At 41.2% G+C, this 25,729-nt stretch overlaps 1 protein-coding gene across 1 annotated transcript in view; it reads right to left on the bottom strand.

Annotated features, from left to right (window-relative positions):
* Positions 1 to 25,729, bottom strand: part of ADCY5 (adenylate cyclase 5) — a 216,634-nt gene that overhangs the window by 37,939 nt on the left and 152,966 nt on the right. Inside the window, exons 4-8 of the mRNA XM_035536886.2 lie at positions 24,534 to 24,645; positions 24,210 to 24,337; positions 19,703 to 19,861; positions 18,529 to 18,670; positions 8,145 to 8,285 (exon numbers count right to left, since the gene is read on the bottom strand). Coding sequence (XP_035392779.1) covers positions 8,145 to 8,285; positions 18,529 to 18,670; positions 19,703 to 19,861; positions 24,210 to 24,337; positions 24,534 to 24,645 — 682 coding nt within the window. The remainder of the gene's footprint in view (positions 1 to 8,144; positions 8,286 to 18,528; positions 18,671 to 19,702; positions 19,862 to 24,209; positions 24,338 to 24,533; positions 24,646 to 25,729) is intronic.

The raw sequence follows: 25,729 nt of genomic DNA, 5'->3' as shown, positions 1-25,729 counted from the left end.
CACCTCTGTTTTCAGTACTGTTTTACATTCTGCCTTTGTCCCTGTGGTCAACAAGGCAAGGCTAGGAAGACAGATGCTGTTAGGTGTAAGTGCAGAAACAAAACTGAAGGACTTTAAAGCACTCAAGCCAGAAATAATGCAATTTCTATACCTGAGTCCAGAAAGAACTGGCACATAAAATACACAGTCTGATGAGAAGGGTATTTAACAAGCATCTAAGTGCAGAACAACAAACTGGCACAAAACCAGTTTATGAAACAGATATGATGAGTGTGTCTGCTATAGCTGGAACATAGACTAATGAGTACTGAAAAGGAAAGCTGAAGTGCTCCCTTTCTGCATCCCACCCCATTTGATAAATAGACTTTCATTCCTCTGCACTGCTCACAGATGGTGAAACACTTCACTTTGTTCTGCTGAAGAGATGATTTGGTACACAGCCCATGGCAGTCGGACTGGACCTGACCAACTGCAAGGATTTATTTGTCCCATCAGATTTAAACTCTCTAGAACATAAATTGTAGCTTTGAAATAGGTTTTCCCACCTGAATTTTAATCAACTTCTGGCTCTGAACTCACACCTTGGAGAAGTGCAGGTTGCTCACACTTTCCAGTTTTGTGTCTGAATCCAAATTTCTACAGGTCAAGGATACATTTTCAAGTGAAATGGTACATGGTTCTGTGCCTCACTTGTGAACAGTTACCACACCTTGCAAGACAGAAAAGACATAAAAACAGGTAGTCGTAGAAATGCTCTGACTTAGTTCCTGGCTCCTTAATCTCTGTCCTTTCATCTGTACACTCCAAATGATGACAAACAACAAAAACCTACAGAAATTACTGTTGAATAGCCTTCTAATCAGATGCACAGACATAGACAAACAGTATCCAAACGTAACCAGCCTTAACCAAAGTCACCCACCGGTGCCAACCATATCTGCTCACCACCTCTGAACACCAGACCCAAAGCTGCTGACCTGCCACAACTTCATCTCCAATGTCCACCTGTGCTGAGCTGCCACTAACTTCAGAGGAAGTGTTCCTTGCATAAATACAAATGAGTATCTTTCTTTCTGCAGGCTTAATTTAGCAGGACTGAAAGACTGAATGACTCTTTTCAGTAGTGTCTTGACCCAAGCTGCCTTTTCCTGTATGATTACATTTTACTCTAGAACAGGGTACATGATGGTGGGAAAGTTATCAGTGCAAGACTTGCATGCAAATATTAAACTCTACCTAAATTTTACAAATGCAGCTGCAGATCAGCAGTTGCAGATTGCTGACTCTTACCCCTCTTTAAAAAAAATTAATCAGGGACGATTGCAAGCCCTGATCAACTGGAATAAAATTTAAGTTTGCAGATGAGGACACAAAACTGTACAAAGCCTCTGACAACTTGAGCAACGTACAATGCTTTATATGGCTCCCACTCATTTATGTGAGATCACACGGAACATTTGAATCAGACAAATCCTCTTTTCAGAAGTGCCAAAGCAATTATACAGCATAACTGTGGGATGGGATTCCTCCCCTTGCTGTTTGTCAGCTATCTAAACATATTGACTACAGAAAACCCAGACTAGATTAACAATTTCCTCCAGGTCTGTATCAGTGGATGGGGATTACAGCGCAGTGGATTGCATTAGAGTTTCTCCCTACTTGATTACAGGAGTTTGGGGGGTTCTGAATATTACAGTAGCACCAAAAAAATAGTGGGTCAAATTCTCCATTGGGTGCCCTCGTCCAACTCTGCTGACGTCAATGTTGCTGTTACCAGATTTAGCAGATGATTGCTGGAAAAGAGAATAATAGTGACCCCAAGCTAAATGAAAACCTTTAGAAGGAGGGCGAGCCCTGTGTGCCTCATTCATGGAGTCAAATCCACTTCTCTTTGATGGGGCTGCACTACTGACTGAGGAAAACTTGCCCCACTGACTTTTATTTTACATTTTTGATCATTTCTGATGTTTAATCAATATACTTGGCACAAAACCAGGTATAGCGTTTGTTCCTCTGATGCACCTGTTTCCCAATTTTCATTTCCAAGTAACAAGAAAACCTATTGTAAGGGCAACCTGGGGACAACAAAGGGTGGAAGTGAGCTGTATTTGTGATTCAACATGCAGAGAGCTGCTTGGCTTAAGACAGGGTGAATAGTACAAAAAAAATATATTTTATGCTTGAATGACCAGGCTTGTAGACAAGTGATGCTTCATTAGAAAGTAAACACCACACAAGCAGTCAAGTATCGTGCAGGAGACTGCACAGAGCTCTGGATGGTGCCACGAGGCATCAGGCCATGCCCACCTGAAAGCAGAGCTTGTTCTTTACTGCTCCAGCCATTCCCAGGATGCACTTTTTAACCTCGCCTCACATTTTTAACATCTGCATGCAGTCATGTTTCCCACACATTGCATAAACTCTATTTAATTTCACTTCTGTTTTACTTTGTAACTAGCGCTGAGCTCATACACTATTTCATTGCAAATTAAATGCTTCATAAGTCTTATGCAGGCTCATGACAGAAACATGCTCAGACTGAAATCAGCATCGCTGATCTTCAGGGTTTCCTCTTTCTGTTCCTAAACTTCCTGATGTTAGACCTTTCCACCAGCTGAAAAAATAAAAGGAAATCTGCCAGGCACCTACAACCAGGCTCAGGAATCCTATTAGCACTCTGCTCTCGTTGGATTACAAGGACTCAGAGGTACCTGTTTCTGAAGCAAACCTTCCCAATGGCATGTATCAGTGGAACAAGCTAAGCTGCTTGGCCATGCCAGCCAGTGTAAAATAAATACAACAGCTGTATGACAGAAACAACATCAGGGCTTTGCATGGCTGACCAGACCTCGAGGCACAACTAATGCTTCTGGTTTTGGGAAGCCAGACAGAATTTGGCTGTGGCAGTTTTAGCTGGCCGATTTGCCACCTGTGTTGGGGGCGCTCCCTCAACTGGGAGGCTGAAGTGCTGATCTCTGCTGACTGGGATGGATGATCCATACCAAAATGGATGCCTGATAAAAGATAAGACCAATTCTGAGGTAAGAATCATATGGCTGAAGGACCTGGGCAAATCTTACAGCCCTGGGTAACCCTAACAAGACGATGCACTCAGTTTGCCAGGGTTTCTACTGGACTCTCCTGTGCTGTTGCAGAGGAGGCAAAACTCCTGCCAGGACATAAGGAGAGCAGCTCTGGCTGTAAGGCCTCTAAAATGACCCATGTCTTCTGGGCAGCATGAGTAAAACCTCAGTAGGAGTATGGGGCTCAGTGCAGGCACTGCCTGCTATCCATGAAATGGTGAGTGCTCAGAGAGGAGCAAGAATACAGAAAAAGTAACTACAAAGAGGAGAAAATTAAACTGGTCTCTATCTACATGAATAGTCTATACAGCACCATGTTTTAAAACTAAAGTGAGAGAATCTGAAGTGAAGATCAAGAAAAATAATCAAAACATTGACAAGGATGCTCAGCACAACTGTGGGATTTCCATCCTTTCAGGTTTTTAAACAAGGGCTGGGCAAATATTTGTCAGAAATGTGGGTATAGCTGGCTCCTGTCCAAAGATGGAGATAGATGCCTCAAAGGTTGGTGCAGCCTAGACCGGAAACTTCATAAAATATTTAAATGTATCTTCTATTGTTTATGCCCTATGAATTCTCGTTCTTATTTCATATATCAATATTGATTTTTCTTGTTGTTTTTGTATTTGTAAAATGTTTTATGACCCTCCAGACTGAAAAGCCTTGAAGGAAATAAAATGTTTTCAGCAAAACCAGGAGTTTCACAAGCTCCTTATATAGTCTATTCCTTGTATCTACGTTTTTTCTTTACTTAGATCTTCCTTGCAACCAATTAAGATGACTATTTTTCATCCTGTACTTTGCAGACATGGAGAATGTTTTATCATTATATCCTGTCCTTACAAGCAAGCCTTCGTGTATCTGAAGACTTTTGTTCCTCCTCAGTGTTCTCCTTTCTAGACTAAACAAACCTAATGCTTCAGACTTCAGCCCTTCCGCACAGGTCATACTGCTGAAACTCTCCTCATTTGTAATTCTCTCCACTGGACTATCTCCAGTTCATCCACATTCTCCTACAGGATTGTAATCCCAAACTGCGCATGGGTTTCCAGCTATGGCCTTACTAACACTGAGGAGAATCATCTGTCATCTAGAACAGCCCTGTCGTTTTGGAAGGTATCGATATTTGCCTTTTGATCATTGTTTACAACAAACCTCTTTCAATTTACAGTCTACTACAATCCCCATTTTTTTCTTTTTTTACATAGTTTTGTATTGCTGATGAAAACTGAGGCACAAGCATTATTTCCAGAAGTCTAAAATTCATCAATATTTATAAAAGCAGTCTGAGGTCTATACTGGGAAAAGCAAAGTATTTCTTTAACGTATAAATATTGTTATAGCTATAAATATACCTGTGCACTCAAATGCTTTGAAGTCAGTCTACTTCTCAACATTTTGCAATTACAAACTGGGCCAGAGAAACAGTGGGGAACATGTGGCTGGTGTAGGGAGATTTGTGGGAGCTCTGTTCCCCTGTGTACAACATGAACAGTGCAGAAGGGGCAACCCTGGTGCCTCCTGCGTGCTGCCTCCCTGGAGGCTCGGCGGGGCAACAGAGCCACCGCCCAGTGATGGAAGGGGAAAGAGAGATCTGGGAGCAAACCAGGGCATCGGGAGATGGGGAGACTGCTGGCTAAGAGAGGATGAGCTCGCGCTTCTGCGACCTCAGCTGACTTGGGCACCAGCTAGCTAGGGTAGGACTAGGGAAATAAGTCCAGTTTTCCAGAATGGTTTAGATTATTGCTGCGCGGACATGTGTTTGATATTTTCTGCTATTTATATGTGTGTGCGGGTGCCTGGATAAAGTCCTGTGTGCCCAGGGGAACAACTGAAGTCAGCTGAACCCAGCAGAGGTTAAGCTCCAAGCCATAACACGGAGAGAAGCAGGGGCCGATGGCAGGGTGCCCACCCCTGAACCCTGCCAGACCCCACCTCGGTGTGATGCCGTGCCCATGCCCACTCTCGGCAGCATGTCAAAATGCCATGACAAAAGAGGGGGAAAAAAAGGAGCAGGCAGCTACCTTTGATGTGAATCTGTCTCCTCCCAAACTACTAATAAATCCTCAGAGTACCGAGAGCTACCAGAGCCAGTGTTCAAAGGAAAGAAAGAAAGACAAAATAACTCTGTTTTCTTTTAAATAAAACAGATTCCTCCCAAAAATGCTATTCAGGGAACTTTAATATTCTCTTTTGGGGAATTCTAAGTAGTACCACAGAAAACTGACTCTTTTTTTTTTTCCTGGAAATATGGTTGCCTTCATAATGCAACGTTCTAAGTCTTGTGGCAAACAATTATGTCCTTTGTAACCATCCATTTTATTCCCTATACACAAATGTATGTATATTGACGTATCAATATAACGTAACTGCACATCACAGCAAAATCACCCTGCACCTGACAGAGTACTAGCTCACGACCACACTTACAAACACTTGTTTTGATGTTACAGGGCTAAGGAGCTCCAGGTTTTAAAGTGGAAGGCAATGCTGCACTGCTTGCCTTTGGCTTACTGCTTTGACTAACTCAGCCTTGCATACCCGTGGTTTTCGAGAGACAAGGCTACGTATAATGACATACAAGAGGGCTGGGAGGTAGGTGGGTGAAGTGGAACGAGAACATTTTCAGGAGCTTTGAAAGCTGGTGCGGCTTACTGAGATCAATGACATGCCATCCCAGAGGAAGGCTGAAAAAAGCCTTTGTAGTTCTGCTCCCCTTCTGTCTGTCTGTATTCTGTACTTCTAAGCAGGCAGCTTGCAGTGTGCATGTGCATTGAGACAGTGTGCACTGTGTATGCATTTAAGCACACACAGCATCCACATAAGACAATGTTAGAGACGGCATACAAATAAAGTACTGTGCAAAGCTGTGTGGTGCAAGGAAATGCTCATTTATATCAAAAGTTAACAGAGAGAGAGAGAAAGAGTTGAGAGAGGAGAAGAAGAAATTGCTCCTCTGATATAATCAATAAGATGTCCATCTAGCAGGTATTAAAATGGTCTCTAGTCCACGGAGAGCAGCTTGTTTTTGTTTTGACTAAAGCAGCTCAGAGATACAGCAGTGGGAAATACTGTAAATAATAGATTTTAAAAAATGTTCCACAAGAACAACAGAAATTTTATCTGAAAATAAGTACAATACATCTGAAACAGGTTTAAATTGGTTTTCAGAAAATAGCATGACACAAACAACACAGACAAAATCAGCCTCTCAAAAGAGAGCTTGCTACAAGAGGCAGTATAGAAGCAAATTGAGTGGAAAAGATTTTCTGAGCTGCTGAATTTATAAAAAGGTAAATACCGTTACAAGAAAGGTTCAAAATAAGAAGACGAAAAAAAAAAAAGTGAATCCTTTCCTCTTAAAAGTGAAGGGCAGTGAAGTTTTTAGGACTCAGCTTGGTATTTCAATAAATAATTATGTTTTTTCCAACGGAACAACCAGCTAGACATCGCAAACTGTAATTAACACCAAGAAGCATAATACCATTTGGCATGCTTACACCTTGTTTCTGAACAGGAGGATGCAAGAACTCCTTAAAAGCTATTCAAAGAAACTTATAATTATAATTATGTGCTAGGGTGATTAGGCTCTTCTAATAATGTCATGCCTATTGAGTGCAACCTATTGAAAAGCCCACATAAAAAGTGCACAGTTCCACAGATCTGTACGCTTATGTCAGAAACCCTAATTTGAAGATCTGAAAAATGAAAGAAATATTACTATGGAGATTAAGAAATTTAGTTTAGCACTGTAAAATAATATTATGATTGAATAATATTAGCACCAACTATTAATAAATCTGCCAGCATTTCCCATTATAAGACACCATATGCAGTTGCCTTTAGCTATGCCAAAAATTTTAAGCTGTGTTTGTGAGCATCATGTTAAAAAGTTCTGTAAGCCTTTGGTGACCTGTAGCAAAACTTTGACTTTGGGCAACAAATATACACTTCTGACTGTGTATGAAGGGCCAAAACAGCAGGATGAACTCTTTGCAGAAGGACTTTTAGTCATGCCCATATGAACCACAGAGGGAACACAAAAAAATCCCCGAACTCTATTCCAAGAGCTGGATATGCAGCTGTATATCGTGTATACAGAATGACTAACAGAATGTGGTTTGCAGTCCTCAAACAGCTTTGACATTACCAATCTGACAGACATATCCATGTGTAACCAAGGTAAATATATTTTAATTTTGTCCTAAATTACCCTGACATATAGAATGTTAAAAGGAATTCATTTGTTTAAAACTTCATCTAAAGATTAGTAACCTCATAGAACAATCTGCATACCCATGTAAATTATTACATAGGTGCTAAATACTTTTATTATTATTAATAGCCTTCTTTATAATAGAAACTCTCTTTTATTCGTCTTTATTGCAGACAACAAAGATATCATCTCTAACTTTATGTAAAATAAACCACAAAAGTGCTCTCAGCCCAATTGTGTTGGTAACTGGCTATCGTTCATTTTAATTTAGAAGGAATGAAGGGTATAATTATGAAATGAAGATTCCTGATACCTTAGGCCAATTAATCCATGTACGTTATAACATATTCTCAAGAGCTAAATGCAGTGGCATGATTCCTGGAGACTCACAAGTGTATGCTGGCACATAGCTTAGAGAAGGTGCACAGCATCTGCCTGTTATAATCAAAATAAGGAACCTTTGCAGGTGATGAAGTCTGTTATGAACTAATAGAAATGTATGTCATCTGCCATTTGAATGCTTGGGTTACTGAGCAATTTTTGTAGCTAATCACATCTTCTCAAACAGCCTGGATGAGTTTTCAGAACGGGGTACAAGTCAGACAAAAGAGCCTTCTTTGTGCCATTCAGCCTCCCTTCTCCTTCCAAACAACCCTGCACCTCATCTCACAATCACTCACCTCCAGATGTACCAATTATTATTACTTCTGTAGTCAAAAAAGAATTTACTTCCCCCATTTGGAAAATGCCCTGAGGGCTGCAAAAACCTTCAGACAAAGCAGGGAGGGTTATATAATGCTGTATCGAGAAGAAAAGACATTAATGTCCATAAAGCAAGGCATTACCATTCTCTTCATCTCCTTGGAGACCTGGTGAGCTCCGAGGTGGTTATAAAAGGGCCTGTCGACACCCCAGTGTGGCGGGTTATGGCTGATGGAGTTAGTGCGCTGGCGGTTCATCTTGGCTATTGTGGCTTTCTCATCTTTCTGAAATACACACGAGAGAGAAATGCAGACGAAATTTTGAAACATGTACAAGGCAGTCATCCTCCAAGTACCTCTCCCTTCTGACCTCTCATGCCAGCTGTTGGTTTTGCACCTTGAACTCTGTGAAATGGCTGCTGATCATGAGCAGGCCCAGCTCAATATTTCTTTTTCCCCATGTACAACTATGTGGCGAAAATTTTTAGAATACTTACCTTAAATGGAGCCCATTATTTTACTTAATTACTCCTTTTCTTGTTTCGAATAGCCACCAGAACCTGTGCAGACAGAGAGGGCATTCCAAAACAGAGGTATCTATTTTCTTTTTAATAAACCAAATAATTTCAGATATGAAATTGCACTTTCAAGCTACAAAAAGTGTCCTCAAAAAAAAAAAAAGATTGTCGCGTCTGCAAGAGAAACAACATGCAGAATGATCTGGTTAAAGAACAGGAACCTTGAAGCTCTGGGAATAACGAACACCCATCTCAATAGGTGCAAGCAAGGCACTTTCCGTACTTGCAGGAAGAGAGCATCGTCTCAGAAATGCCAGGGAGAGCATGTAAATCTCATAAACAACTTAACTGTGTAACTGCTATGGACAATACTATTGCACAGTGTAACAAAATGGTCTCCTCCGCCCTGACGATAGCTGCAAATTTTGTCATTGGCACAACTTTCCTAAAGTTTGGACAAGGTCTTTGGGTATGTTATTGGAGATGGTTTTGAATCTTGGTTGTATCTGGATCTTACTGCAAAGCTTGTAGACTACCTGCCTGAAAGGTTTCGTTCAAGTTCAATAACAACTGAAAGAGCACAGAAGTGCAGCAATTATCACGTCCTTACTTAAACAGAGATAAATTCTGTAGAGTTTGACAATTTGGATAGCATGAATGGCTAAAACCTGTCTGCTTACTACTTGAGAGAGTGAGCCTATTTCAAGAGAATTACTGCTTCCATGTGATTGCCAAAAAATTTACATGAAATAGTTAATTTGGGGTTTCAGAAAGTGTTCAGACAACTGGATAATTTAACAAGAAAGAATCAGTTGTTTTAAACTTAGAATTTTCACTTAAGTCTTGCATGACAATACAGGTTGGTCTGCAGCTGTTTTTGCCTGGAATCTGCTTTCCCTATCTATTTATTTTGATACCTTGCTATTCACTGTAACTTGTACCTGTCAGGAGTTTGCAAAATACCTGGTGTTATTTCCATGGAAACCAGAGAGTTAAATGTCAAGTGTTATGCTGCCTTAAATTTATTTATTTTTTTTAAAGAAAGGAAAAAAAAAACTGTTTAAAGTCAGTGCTGGGGAAAGCTGCCTGATTGACAAGCATGGGAACTCATCATCTCTTTCTTGCAAAGAAGAGACAACTCTGATGACACATTCCCCAGGAGACTGCAAGCTCACCCGGCAGGCACCAAATATTCCTGGGCAGGTAGTCCTGCAGGCTTCATGGCCACCAGCTGGGGACACTCGTGACAGGAGCCCTGTGCGGGACAACCGTGATGGTGACAAGCAGTGGTCACTGCAGCCCTGGGCTGCCAGCGAAGATCTCTTCCCACCCAGGCAGAATGACTGACGTAGCATCTCATGGAAACTCAGTGCCCTGCTAGCAGCCATCTGAGTCACTAAAAAAGCACCAAGGAGTCGCTGTGGCACCGTGGGAGCAAACCCAAAGGAGATACGAGCTCTGCTGGTGGATGTTTGCTGGGGACAGCCCGACATGATCCCACACCGCCTGTCCCCAGGGCTACAAGTGCCTCCCACACTGCTTCCTCCCCACATCAAACCCACCACTGCCTCGTCTGAGAGTGCTGAAAGCTCCATTGCTTGGCACCAGCCGAACTGCACATGAGCAATCATGACAGCGCCGCTGGATGACCTCCAGGAGAGCAGCACTATAAATGTTTCTAAAAATACACGTGTATGATGCAACACTGATGTCCGGATTTGACTTGATTTGGTTTGAGGTTTTGTTTTTTAAAAGTCATTACACTTAATAGTGTCTGCAATCATTTGCAGCACTTTCTGTGTTTTTTTCAGTTACAGATTTTTTTTCATAGTTATAATTCCTTTTTATATGATATGATGCCAGAAAACTGGTAGAAAATAGAGTTTCATTATCTATATGCAAATATACATTGTCTTCACTAATAGATGTGACACTGCCAATCTATTCTATTACAAATTGGTGAAGGGTTTTCAACCAGAAGCAATCAAGAAGTGCAGACACTAAAACTAGTCTGGGGACCTATAAAAGCAAAGCCATTTAGTTATGTTACACATACCTTTACACCAGAAGATGATAAAAGGTACATTCAGTAGATTTTTGCCCATGGTCTAGAAAATTTGCTTAGAATTTGAGCAAACCCTTAAAGCCAAAAATTCAAGCAGATGTACTAAACCTTCTTGACCAGTGAGTGACCCTACTACCTGCTTCTAGTGTGGGTTGACTCTGAAACATTACTTTTACTTCATGCCAATCACTTAATTAATCTGAAGGGAATAAAAGACCTCATACATGTATATTGGCACGTCTGGGTTGAGGGAAGGTCGGAACAAATAGGTAAATACATACTTCTGAGATTGTTTCTAATCTTGAGGTCAGGCACCATAACTTCTCCATGGCTACGTGCAGTCTGGCAGTATTTCCCCCACCCCCTTAAGAAGGTTTAATTCTTTACCTGAACGGCTGTGAACTGCATACCAGCAATATTTCCAATCAGATTAAAACACACGTATATAGAAATAGTGGATTTTTTGCTTTCTAACATTATATGGTATGCTACTTTATTATCTTGAATGGTAGGACTTTGTTGTTAACATCAATACTTATTCAAAAACATTTTTTTAAACCTGACATTTTTAAAAGTTGAGCTAATTTATTTTCTGGAAAATCACTTGTTCAATGGGTGATGATAGTAACAAACTCTCAAAATGAAGAATGAGAAGGATCACAGCTCCTGTACGGAAATTTAAGAGGATCCCTACTCTGTTTCTTCCTGGCTAACTGTCCTCCCTAGCATGAGGACAACTTGCACACACTGCTACCTAAAACATAACAAAACAGGAAAGAAGAATAAAGAAAAGGAACAGACAATGCCTTTCAGTTCTTCTCATTACAGGTACTACCAACAACAGGAGCAGGTGCAAAAGTTTCTGACAGCAGCCTGTTTTTCAGATTCAGAGTGGCTATGCTCCAGAAGATGTTGTGGGAACTTTTCAAATCTGGACTCGCAAAGAGCCTGTAAATCTTATTCCCAGAGGTTTTATTGTGTTCCCACCACCAGTTCCCACACCCTGAGCTACAGTAATACTGTAGCAGAAGTGCAGAAATAGCTGGGATTTTCATAAAATTATCAGTTGCATAAAGCATGCCTGTTACTTCTTTAGTGTATGATTGGATTTTCCAGCATATGCAATCACTATCAGCACAACAAAGCGGTGAAGCCTGAGCATGGATCAGACATTTCTCATTCAGCTACATATTGTTTCTTCAATTGTCTTGAAGTTGTACTGACATGTGAATGGTATTTCTTGCAGTAATACACGGTCCAATCATTGCCTTCATAAATCTACATGAGTGGAACCCCGCTGAGTTGTGATTAAATTTGTTCAATTGAGGAATCATCACATTAGACTGATGATGTTTTAGTACAGTCACATGCACAACATTTAAATGACCATTTTGTTTCTTCAGCTGGATGGAGTTCCAGGACGCTATTTAGAAAAGAATGAGAATTGTTTTTCTAGGAGTTACAGCCAAAGTTTTGTTGAGCTGTTTCAAGGCCACCATCAACAATTCTTTCTGAAACTGTTGTGTACCTGCTATTGTTTAAAGAAACACCCATATTTACTGCAACTGAAAGGCATTAGAAAAAAAATAAACATTTTTTCAGTTTGCCGACTGTGTGCACTCAGTGCAGTGTTTAGTCAGCAGTATTGCTCATCAGTTGACAGTCATGTTTTGTTTCCACTTGTGTTCAAAGCAAAGCGTTTCTCCAGCCTTCTAACAATTTTGTGGACTGTAAAACCTAACATGTTGTTAAAATCCTATTCACCTTAAATGAAGACCACTTTCCCACTCCACCAAACACAGACTTCTGCACCCTTCAGAGAGCAAAGCTTCTATCAGTGATTAGAACTGATGTTGTGCTGGTTCTGCAAATCAACTAGTGCAGCACCTGATCGCTGAGAAGAGCAGAAAGTTGTCCATAGCCACCAAATGACATGCTCCTATACAAACTCCAGAAACTCAGGCAAAAGAAGAACTTGCACTTATCACGATAATAATTAAACTGAATAATGTAAGAATAGCAGGGATGTGACAGAACAGCTGTAATGACCAGGACAAAGGTTTTGAATAAAATGCATTACTGCAGAAGGACAGATATAAAAAAGTGGAGAGGTGGGGTACAGAGCTGTGCATTAGGAATGCTACGGTCTGCAAGGTAAACTTAGAAGTATAACACAAATAAAACCAAACCACTTTGTAGAAGAATGAAGTTGTACTCGGTAATGCTAGGTAGTTTGCTACAATGCCTTGGGGCTAAGTTTAGAAACCAGTGACAAACTAGGTAATAGGCAGTAATTCTAGCTGGTAAGTCTCTGTTTATCTGGAAACACTGGCTTTCCAGATAAAGAATGAAGATGCAAAGCCAGTAATAGAGAAATGGCAAAGATCTCCTTGGAGAATTCCCGTATTTATTTCATGCTAAGGTGCTAAGCTCAATAGAAATATATAGACAAACAAATGAGAAAAAAATAGTGAATAAGGGCAGAAGTCACCCTATATAAATCACCCTATATCACCCAAGGGTAACAGAGGTTCAAAAATCTACATTCCTCCAGAACTGAAGGAACAAATTGTTTCTCTTTTCAGATAGTCACTACTGCCCCAGTCGAGGCAAAAGAGAACAGGGATCATAAAAATATAGTTAGAAACAGAAAACATGACATAAATTGGAAGCAAAACTTAAATGTAATGTACTGAAGGCAGAAGGACAACCTCCATCCCAGATTTCTGCAAAACTGCCAACTGCGATTCAGTTCCGATTACAGATACTTTTAATAACTATTTAGTCAGGGATCATGACACTGAACTGTAGAGCAGAAAATGCTGGGCTTGAATTAACAGCCCTGAGAGCATCCAAGCTTTCCTAAACAGGAAAAGTACAGTAGCTCTCACTGGCCTTGTTTTTTCCATACAATATTTGTGAGAGTGCTGTGCTGGGGACTGGGGCTAAGATAGTTGGGGAACTAGAAGCTGGGTGAAGAGCTGGTTTACAGTGAAAGGGCAACAGATGGCTTTGAGTGAAGATATATTAGGCTGGAGGGAAGTTACTGGTAGAGTTGCTCAGTGATTAGTCTTAGGGCAGATTTTGTTATTAATTTTTTCTTTATCACATCTGGCACCAGTGCAGCAATGATGGACTTTGCTAATGAGAGAAGCGCTGGCAGTATGTGACAGATAACAAAAAAGAAATATTAGACAGCACTACCTCAAATAGCACTGAAGTAGATTTGATGGCCAAAGAGATTTTTTCCAGTTACACGTTCCTGTCTACATTGTAGTTTATGCATTTCTTACATGCTTTGCTTTTCTTAATGTTTTAAGAAATTGGTCTCCAGGTGGAGACCAGTGACAAGTAGTGCTCCTCAGGGGTCAGTACTGGGACTGGCACTATGGAATGTCTTTGTTGGTAACATGGGCAGTGGGATCGAGCGCACCCTCAGCAAGTTTGCCGATGACACCAAGCTGAGTGGTGCAGTCGACATGCTGGAGGGAAGGGATGCCATCCAGAGGGACATGGACAGCCTTGAGAGCCAGAGCACATCTCCTGCAGACAGGCTGAGGGAGTTGGGATTTTTCAGTCCAGAGAAGAGAAGGCTCCAGGGCAGACCTTACAGCAGCCTTCCAGTACCTAAAGGGGGCCCACAGAAAAGCTGGAGAGGGACTCTTTGTCAGGGGATGTAGTGACAGGATGCAGCATAATGGCTTTAAATTGAAGAAGAGTAGATTTAAATTAGATATAAGGAAGAAATTCTTTACTATGAGGGTGGTGAGGCACTGGAACAGGTTTCCCAGGGAAGCCATGGATGCCCCATCCCTGGAAGTGCTCAAGGCCAGGTTGGATGGGGCTTCAAAACGCTAGTTTAAGAAACTGAAAATAATGAAATAAGTCACTCCTGCTCTGGGCTATCTGAGAAGCAGTTCTGTCACTACCCTTTTTACAGGGGAAGTGCTTACCCACAAGAGAATGAGCATCAGAAGAGAGTGCAAACAGAAACGTGAAAACATCTGCAAATAGAGATGAGGAAAGGGAAACCTAAACAGACTGGATTTCAAAATTTTGCAGTTTATTCTCTTTCAATAGAAAGCAACCCTTCTGTGTATCAGAAGGAAATCAAGGACTACATTTCCATCTCTAGGGATGTTATTTAAAGCCTAAGTGATCAAAATGTGGGCATTTTTTTCCTAAATCTCAAATAAATATACTCTAGTTAACAGCATCCTTAAGAAGGAAAAAAGCTATTTTCAAAGAAGGAGTTAGTCTGAGTTCATGGAACCAAAATACTGGATAAATGTTCCTCCCATTTACTCTGTGCCAAGGAAATGGCATTAACATGATGAACTAATTTCATGGCTGAAACAGTAAAAACAAAAAAATACAGGAAATTCAAAGTTATGACTCCCCTTGGCAACAGTAATCAGAAAGGGTATGACAATAAATGCTGTTACATTTTATGCATTCACTGGAACTCCCGAGATTGTTGGGTTTGGACAACATTTGGGACTGATGGACCAGGTATTCGGGTAATTTAAAACTGCCTGTGTGAACTGGGAAATAGCTCAGGCAGTAAATCGGGTCACCTGTGCATTTGCTCTTGGGATAATGTAAATCACCCTCACCACGAGTTAGATCCTCTAGCATATACCTTTAATTAAACTGTATTTCTGCTCCCATTTTTTTTTGTATTCTTTAATTCATTTCTTTACATATATATTAATAATTGTATTCATTCATTCAGCATTTCAACGTAATTTTCTCAGTACATATAAGAGAAAGAATTAGGAAAAAAGATCTGATGGCCCATATGTATATAAAAAAAACATTGCTCTATTCACTGCTACCTTAAGGTATTAATATCTATCCAAAGTCAATAACAGTATTTCCCCACTGACCAATCTTATTAGAATGTGCAGATGTGACAGCTGTTTAAAATTCATGCTCTACTAAATCCAGAGACCAAGCATGAGAAATATCAGCTTCAAAAGGTCGGTGTTTCAGAAAGTAACATCATTTAAGATGAAAGAACTATCTCAATGCCAATTGCAACTAAGCAGTTTGTGCTTCTGAAAAGGCATCAGAATTGCAAAGCATGATGCAGATGTACCTGATCACCCCGGAACTAACAGCAGGGTTTTCGTCTAAGGCTCTCAGGCATGAGTTTGTACTGCTTGAACTGAAGAACAAATAATGTTGTTTTGAAGCTGGGAGCAGACTCATTTACTGGTCTACTACACATGGACAACCCCTTTCACTCTCTGCAAGAAGTATACAGTTAGTGCAGTTGTGAAACGAAGGCAACTGGCAGCCTGATCAAAGCAGACGTTAAAATATCTTAATCACCTTGCAGAAATCAGAATCCAAGGGACAATCTTCTACCAAAGCATCCATCAAAAACCATTCTTAGTAGAACCTGATATAAGCTACTACCTGGAAGGGCCAAGATTTTAAACAAATATCCTTCATCATCCAGTGGTATAAGGGGCAGGATAGATGAAAGCCATGTGAACAGAACAAGCACAGAGTATGGGAAATTTTTCCCTTGCCCTTGCCTGGGCCCAAGAGGGAGAAAATAAAGACAGACATGATTTATGTTTTCTCCAGCAGAAGAGATGCTGCTAGCTGGGATCACAATGGCATACACAGCGAGAAAATCCTGTGGCTTATGTTTGAGGGTGGCAGGAACCCAGACACGACTCATGGGAATCCACGACTAAGTTAGGTGAACACTCTATGGTCATTACTGCAACAGGCTCAAATGAAAACCTGGCTAAATACATTACAGGAAGTCATTAAAATGAAACAGAAATGGAAGGAAAAAGTGAAGTGCTAGAACTTTGCCTAGCATCTAGCAAAATATTCAAGGCAGACTGAGCTGACTATGGGAGAAAGCTTTTTTTGCTTCTGATCTTCCTATTATGTGAAATGAGTTTTCATAGAGGGAGTGAACTTTAAACTACTCACAAAGGGATAGAAAATGGCTATGGGAGCAAGAAAGCTGCAGCAGTACAGGCAAACCAGGAGCCCCTCAAACTCTAAACATGAAGATCTATGACCTTGGGTAGCAATTTCTTTACGTTTCAATTTAGCACAATAATTACGTAGGCCATGCGCACGTCCCAGTTCTTAACTACTCTGGGATGCAGCATGTTACAGCAGCATTATAGTAGTGCCTGGAGACTTCAGCTAAGGGCTACACTGCATAACAGAGCTGTAATAAATACAGATAAAGTAGTGAAGGAATGCAGGAATGAAGAGGGGGGTAAGGGGAGGGAACATTTTATTTTACACATGAAAAATCAAGGCACAAAGATGCGACTTCCCCAAAATCTAATTCTGGAATGGAATCCGCATATCTCTTGAGTCTCTGTCCAGTTTCCCAGTCACAAGACAGCCCTGTGTTCAAGAACTATGTCAAAACCCAAGTGGTTTGGTTCTCTGTTGAGTGTTTTGTCTACAATAGCAAGGAACAGAATCCTGATGTTTCCTTAAGTCTTCCTCTTCTCTCCAGAGAAACCTTAAGTTCTCCACAAGAACATGCAGACAAGTCAGTGACTGCATGATTTAACAAGTCAATATAGCTTCTCCACCTCTGGAGATAAGAGTCTGACCATAAGGGTATTTTGGTTTATGTTCTTAACTGTACCCAGCAATGAGGAAGTGGTTTAGGTATAAACATCAGCTGGTCCACTGACAGACAGTGATGCTCAGAAAACAATAAACTTGCACTGCAAGCTCTAATCCTCTTTTGAAGATTGACAATTGTTAATGAGATTTATTTTATGAGCAGATAGAAACCAAAACATCAGCTTCTCTCTTTAGCAGATGATAAGGGTTTTTCTTGGAGATTTTTTACACAATATCTATTAAGGAGATTTGAGGCTTATATTCTCTTAGGAAATGAGGCAATGGTAGCAAAGTAGTTCTGTATAGGTGTTACAGTTATTCATAGCAACCATGCTATTGGAACTTGTCACAAATACTTACTCATTTAATCTCATGGTGGCCATATTTATGGCTGTGGGAAGCTTTAATTGGTCTTAGATGCAGAAACATTTTAAATGATTTTCAGTTTGGAGCAACCTTTATATGCTTGTCTGTAATGTGAATAGCAAAGCAGTGTCTATAGTGCAGAAATTACTTAGAGAAATATTACTGGGAAGGCTCAATTAGATGACCAAAAAGGCTCTTTTCTAATATTAAAGTCTACCACTATTTAAAAGAATACAAACTAGTAATAACATCAACCTATTTTCTGTTATTGGCAGCGTCATAAAAAGAAGATATATTGGCTGAAGTCCGCTTGAGTTTGACTTGATGCAAGTTCAAGTCAGTAGTGCCCTTATAGCCTTATTATGTGCAGGCTGACCTGTGTCATAGCAATGGGTATGATCTCATCCCATTGTCACAGTGGTCATCCATCATTACAGTGGGCCAGATTTTCCCATCTTCAGAAGCAAAGGCTGAAAATTAATGGTAAGAACTGCTCTAAATTTTATGTTCATGGCAATATGGTGAGCCAATGGACAAAACCAACTCTGTTTGTAATCTGATGGAGAAAACATCTCTGTGTTTTTAATCTGTTGCTTAAAGAACTTGCACAAGTATCAAAATTAATAGAAAAAATAAACCACCACACAAATCTACATTAAAAACATTGTTAAAAATGATTTTGAAAATAACTCAGGACAGATTTTTTGATAGAACTAGAAAGTACTTGGTGCAGAAACTTTATGCAGAAGGTGGCTACACTCCATTCTACATATGCAAAAGTTCAGGAAGAGGAGAGTGAAATTGGAGTTTTTGCCACTGAAGGTCAGACATTCAATTGCTTTGCACACACAGAGTCCTCATTCATCTAAAAAAGCTGGTGTTCACTCTACTTTGATGTGTTGGAGATCATCTTGTTATTAAAAGTATCTAAAACCTGCATTAGTTTGTTTGACCTTACCCGTTTCTGGCTGCACCGTACAATCAAGAAAGTCTCGATACTGTGCTCTTTCAGATAAGCATTGCGTTCCCCTCCAAAGCCCAGCTCTACCTCATAGTCTCCATTGAGATAGTTCAGGGTTGCTTTTGTTATGTGGATGCGCCTTAAAGGAGACAAAAGACAAGACAGTTTTGTAGCCTCTGAAAAGTTATCATGTATCTATAAGATCAGTTCGTGTCAGTGACAGGTTCCATGTCCTGGAACAAACGGGCAACAAAAAACAAGTTGTTTAGCCATGCTATGACTCTTACAGACATGGCACAGGAGTTTCATCTATTTTAGAGGAAGCAGGACATCTTCTTAAAGAGAGAAGCATGTTACACCTCTATTTATAAGCACCTCCTTAGAAACAAAGCACTCATTCTTCTATTCACTTCACCCTATCACACAGCAGATATGTATATATGTATTTTTGGCAAATACAGGCCCTTCACAAGAATATGTCTATTCAGCAGACACATGTAATATATACTGGAGCATGTACGTTTTTATTGCATCGCATTAATCACTGTGGTACAAGAGTGTCTCGTAGAAGTATCCTGCCAAGTACCATAGTCTTGCACTTTCTTCCAGAACAGAGAAGACATGAAAAGTTGTGTAGAGCAATTATCTCCCCAGGACAGCTTGGCAGCAAGTCAGACTTCAGCTGGTCCATGCAGTGGTGAAACAAGAACGGATTCTGCTCACTGAAAGGAGTCTTTCAAAACAAAAGGCTGGTCTGAAACAACGCTTCTCACATTATCCAGCAATAGCTGGGATGCTCTCCAGCAAGCACTGTTAACATACAGTCACATCTCTTTGTAACCATGACCAGCTCTGCTTGTGTTCACACACACCTGTTCCTTTCTGCTGCAGCTATCAGCTTTGTCTCACAGAGAAGGAATTCATTTCTTACCACAGAAGAATATGCCCGTCTTGGGATTTTGTAGTCTTTCTGTAACCAAAGACATGTAGACATGGAACTGAATAACCTTGCTAACATCTGTATATGTTTAAAATGCTATATCCACAGCTCATTTTGCAGCAGGCACACAGTCTGCCTGAACCTCTGTCTCCCATTTCCACACCTCACTGTGAAGTGTCAGACACAAAACGACGCACGGATTAACATAACAGCTCTGAAGAAGCAACTTACCCAGCCTTGCCCCCTGCTTCCATGTGGTTGGCTAATGTAACATCATTTGACCACACATCGAACTGCCATTTCCTAAGGCCCAAGACCCCACAGTGAACTCTCCCGCTGTGGATTCCAACCCTCATGTTGACGTTTACTCCTGTCACCTCCCGGACTAATCTGAAAAGAGATATAGGAAAAGGATAACACTAAGAACTGCACACTTGTAGTTGGTGACACAAACTTGCGCCCAGAATACAGAAATCCATAACGACCTATAAATTATTCATGTATACACACAGTGCTTCTCATCCACAATAACAGGACAACAAAACAAAACCAGACAGGCTGCACTGTATTTGGATGGCCTGGCTGAGCAAGCAGAGTAGTAATTAGATTAGGGGACCCCTTGGAGTAAATGCATGTCCTCTGAACTCATGGCCAAGCTGAAAATTCATAAAAAATTTTCTTTGGGGACAGTGAAAAGAGTAAAGCATTGGTCTTTGATTTCCGTACCAAAGCTGGACATAACCTGCCTGCACTCAGCATCATTAAGAGTAATAGCATGTTTCAAAAAGAAAAAGGAAATGATTTCAGAGATCTTAATTTGTCTGTATGGCACCATGCATCAACTGTTCCACAGATGAAATATGATATTTGTGTGAAATACCCCACTGCCGTTGGAAAGCTTGAACGGGGTTTACAGCTGCAGTCAGAGCAGCAAAACCAGAGAACCACATCTATTGCAGTCACTCCAAACAGGCAGCTACAAATACTCAAACTCTGATTTTAATGAGGTCTTGGATGCCCTGTTTACTCCCAAAATGACTGCTGGAATACTTTGTGGGTTTTGCCCTTTTAGGGCAAAAGTTAACTTCAAGAGTTGTTCACATGGAAAATACATTCAGGAATGTGGGTAGGGGAAAGTCTTGATGAAGACATCAGAACAATTCTGCTTCTCATTATTGCTGGTCACATAATTTCCAGAATGGCCATGTTCCATGCGGAAATTCACCTACATTATTACATAGGACAGTCCTTTCCTTTGTGTTGCTAGTACTTCGAAGCATGAAGTCATACATTGTAAAAAGATTTCAATCTTTTTGGTCTTCAGGTTCATCTACTCCTTTCTAAATTACATCCTCTGGACACGTAAGTCCTGTTAACTTCCTAACATCAACACAGATCTAATATTTATGCTTTAGCTATTGATGAAAATGAATGATTAAAGATATACCAATTCTGGATTCTAGATCACTCCTTGCAGTATAATATGCCCCTTAAAGTTGTTCAAGACCACGTCTCTTTGAAACAGCTAGGAGCTAGGCTTTGAATTCCTTTGTCCTTACAATCCCTATCTTTTTATGGTTCATTATCTACCAGCTGAAGTGACATCCATTATTTTTATTAACAAGCTGCAAAGCTTCTCTGGCAGAGAGAATGGAAGCTCCATATGGGTAAGGCACCACAGGCTTCTGAACTGAAAGAGCTCTGACCACTTCACTTTGGAAAGCAACAGGAACTGGAGTAGTGAAAATGCAGCTGCAGCCATTAGCTTTGCAAGGACAACAGCAGCTGAAGCGTGCATGCAGCACTAGGGAGGGAGGAGGAACACCCTGCATGAGTGCTACAAACCCCACTGCACCCTCTGCCATGCCACAAGACAAGGGTACTTCTCCCAGTATGGTCGTGGATGAGAAGGTGACTTTTGTCAGACTTGGCAGCAAACAAACACGCTTGGTTACCCTTTATAGACAAAAGGAATAGTCTTCTTATGTTTTTTTTGTTTGTTTGTTTGTTAAGTTGATTTATACTGGCAGTAAAATGAATATAATTCTATCTAGGTGCTGCACCTGGGTTGGGGCAATCCCAGAGATGAGCACAGACTGGGAGAAGAACTCACTGAGAGCAGCCCTGCAGAGAAGGACTTGGGGGTTCTGGCGGATGAAAGGCTCGACATGAGCCAGCAGTGTGCACTTGCAGCCCAGAAGGCCAACTGCATCCCGGGCTGCATCAACAGATGGATGGCCAGCAGGTGGAGGGAGGGGATTGTTCCCCTCTGCTCTGCTCTTGTGAGGCCCCACCTGGAGTGCTGCATCCAGGTCTGGGGCCCCCAGCACAAGAAGGATGTGGGGCTGTTAGAACAGGTCCAGAGGAAGGACACGAAGATGATCAAGGGGCTGAAGCACCTCTCCTATGAAGAAAAGCTGAGAGAGCTGGGGATGTTCAGCCTGGAGAAGAGAAGGCTCTGGGGGGTACTCACTGCGGCTTTTCAGTGCTTAAAAGGGGACTTATAAAATAGATGAGTGACTCTTTGCTCAATCAGATAATGACAGCACAAGGGGGAATGGTTTTAAACTAAAAGAGGGGAGATTTAGATCAGATGTTGGGAGGAATTTCTTCACTCAGAGGGTGGTGAGGCACTGGAACAGCTTGCCCAGAGACACTGTGGATGCCCCTTCCTGGAGCTGTCCAAGGCCAGGTTGGAGGAGGCCCTGGGTAACCTGGTCTGGTGGGTGGTGTCCCTTCCCATGGCAGAGACGTTGGAGCTAGATGATCTTTAAGGTGCTTTCCAACCCGAGCACTTCTATGATTCTATGATTCTCTTTCTGATCTGGGATAACATGCCCTGCGGTTGAGTACAGATGAAATGAGCCAACAAGCAGGGCCCAGTGTTGGCAAGGCCTGCAGGTGAATGTTCAGTAGATATTTGTTACCTTAACTGTAAAACTTCTTGTCCTGATCCTTAGGGCAGGAGGAAGAGGGGGACGGAGAGACAAGCAGAACAGTGTCACCTTCCAGACTTAATAAGATATAAGATTGTTAAACGCATCCATTGCACATCAAGTGGGAAACCAGTTTTAAAGGCTGCTGAAGAGCTATTTGTAAACAAACACTGAGTGCACTTCAGCTCAGTTTATTTCAAGGTGAGGTGGGTTGCAGTTAATCAATGAAGTCTACACATCTGAGGTGTTACCCAGCCTTGTGGGGGTTACAGAGCAACTTGTCAAGGTCCATGGATTTCATCAAGCCTGCAGAAAGTGAGACGCTTCTGGTTAATGTACGTAGTATTTTCTTTATAGGGCTGGTTTGATAAGAATCACTGCTTCTTGTGTTCGACAAGATACTTTGTCACCTGCCACTTAAGTGTATTTCACATTGAAGAAAAAGCATACTTCCAAGGACTACTTGCAACTGTTTTTATTTTGTATTTTACATTCAAAGCCCAAAAGGGGACTAATGCAAAGCAACAGTTTAGACCAGGAAAGAAGAGGTAGTAAGCCCTGACAGCATACATTGTATACAAAGCAAGGGAATGCTGCTGCTTACTGCTTTTTGAATGAGGTCTCCTAGTTGAAAACGCTGCTCTTCAAACTATGTATTTGTGTGGAGAAAATGAGGCTGAAAAGTGGGTGACTATTTGTGTCCTTGCAGAAATCCAAATTATAAGGAGGTTCTGTATCAAGCTCATCAAATAGGTACCTCTAGTTTTTATCAAGATGAAGTGAAATCTCGATCAATTTACCGAACAGAATGAGAGGAGAACTGCACAGAAATCTCTCATGTTAGTACCATGGGTACTTCAGAAGCTGTTTTCACAAAGAAAAAAAAAAAAGAAGGGAAGAAAAAGCAGAGTCTCTGCGCAGTAAGGATGGTGTAGATACTAAGGTCAGCTCAGTTACCATCCAAAGCTCACTCAACTTTGTGCCTGAACTCACATTCATTCATGATGACGAAATAAATCTCCCTTCCCTGCATTCCTAAAGAACTGGAATGTGAAAGCTTACATCCGATGCAAAGAATATTCAATATTGTGTGCGGTCCTCCAAGTAATATTATTAGATATGGGTCTCATGTTTGTCACTCTCCAAAGAAAGAGATTGTCTGGACAAATACAGAACTGTTAGTTTGACCTTAGAAACAGGCAAATCTTCATAATGGATTTTAAAAGAAAAATCCAAAGATGAGTAAGGAAAGAGAAATAAAGTAAAAAGCACCATGGATTTGTCTCAGTTTGTGCCAGACCAAGCTTGTGGTTTTCCTCAATAATTAATTTGTCTAAATTCAGAAAGCATTGGATCTAACCCATTTGCTATCAGAACACTTGGCTAAGGATTAGTTAAACTAGAGAAGACAGACCTCAGCAGGGTAATTGTCAGGTGAGTAAAAAGCTGGTTTAAAGACAGATAAGTGCAGAGTGATTGAAATTTAATGAAGTTATTATTAATCCTCTGATTTCACATTTCTGTAATTCACTGGAATCCTCCTTTGGGAATGAGACTTCTACTAACTACAGTAACCTTTGCCTTTCTCTTTAGGAGATTGAGCTCTGATCTCCACGTGGCTGTAACGGACTTAAATGTCTGTCTTTCTACTGTGAAATCTTTATTGCATTCTGTTTTCTCATTCCAGCTGTTCTCTCTCTCTGCTGGCATCAGTCCCCTGGCTTGGCTACCTTGCTACTGAAGTACAGAAGATCTAACTTGCTATTCGTTCTGAAATTCTCCATGGGGAATATGGTACTTACGAGATGGCCTCTATCATATCCATTCCCATTTCAACACAGCAGTGTGCATGGTCAGCTCTTGCTTCTGGCAACCCGGACACACAGTAATAGCAATCACCCAGGATCTTGATACGTAAACAGTGGTTCTCCTTTAAAAAAAAAAAAAAAAAAGAAAGAAAAAGAAAAAGTAATAATAAAGGAGAGAGAAATATTCAGCTTATATTCATGCTTGTAATAGCTTGCCTTTTAGGGCAGTGAATATTTACAGAAATCCAGTGAACCAGCACAGTATGTCATTCTTGCAACAGGAAAAAAAATATATCAGAATTATAAAAGAAAACTTACAGCTGCTAGCTTATCAAATCTGGCAAAGAGCTCGTTCAGCGTCATGACCAGCTCCTGAGCAGTGCACTGGGAGGCCAGACTTGTGAAACCCTCTATGTCTGCAAAGAGGATGCTTGGGAAAAAAGAGAAAAAAAATGAAAGTGTCATAAAATTTGTTGCTGATATTTGTGTAAGATCTGGGGTAGAAGTCCAGGGATGGGGAGACGTGTGAAATAGGGGTGTCCCAGTCCTACAGGAGCAAGGAGATCAGCACCCCCAATACCATCTATGTTACAGCCTCTATTGCACATAAAGCCCTGAGGGACATGACCTCTTCCCCTACAGAGTTTAGAAAGGGCCAGAAAACCCTACAATCCTCTCTTCCCCCCAACCCTGTGCCCAGAAACTGTATAGTACATTGGGAGCTAGTGGTGGTGTGATAATACTACTGATCGTTATTAACAACCAGGCTCTCCTACACAATGACCAGGTTAGCCCAGCCAGAAAGCCAACACTTACCATTTTCTTCACATTCCTCAATCTCTCAGCTCAATAACATTGCTCTTTTCTCTACTCTGCTGCATAAAAATCCCTCTGCCTGCTTCCTCCTCTGCCAAAGCGCAGCCAACAGGATAAATTCTCTCTCTAGTGAATACACTTAGCCTGCTTCCCACAGCTATCACTCCTGCTTCTGTGGTGGGCTTTCATGCTCACACCTGAGCCCCGGGGCTGGCAGCACCCTGCCCATACCACGTGTGGACACACACTCCTACAAAGCTCTCGGTGAGCAAAGCCAGGCACAACAGCACCACGTGCTGTTGGGGCGAAGGCTTGGGCACAGCAGGGCTGGCTGCCGTGTCCTGCCACGATTCACCACCGTACATAGGTGAGGACCTGCCAGTGAGCTTTTAATGCTCTTCATTCACTGGAGGAGGAAATCTGTGCTGATTTTCTCTACTCTAATTTTAGCCCCTGAGATGCTTTACATAAACATACCCCTACAGGCTCAGGAGCTCCTCTCGGACGGCTGCAGCCAGGCATCGCCCGGCTTTCTGCAGCCAACTGAGGAAACCTCTGCTATTGCAGCAGGGACACTGAATCGCTAGCATCAGCCCAGGAATGGCCAGGAAAGGCCTCTGAAAGCAGCATGGAATGATTTGAAAAATTATTTGTACTAGTAATGATTCTTTGATTTCGATTAATCATTTTTTAACTGG

This window comes from Cygnus atratus, chromosome 6 (assembly GCF_013377495.2).
Source record: "Cygnus atratus isolate AKBS03 ecotype Queensland, Australia chromosome 6, CAtr_DNAZoo_HiC_assembly, whole genome shotgun sequence".
Taxonomy (NCBI): domain Eukaryota; kingdom Metazoa; phylum Chordata; class Aves; order Anseriformes; family Anatidae; genus Cygnus; species Cygnus atratus.
This window is presented reverse-complemented; position numbering and strand designations above follow the sequence as displayed.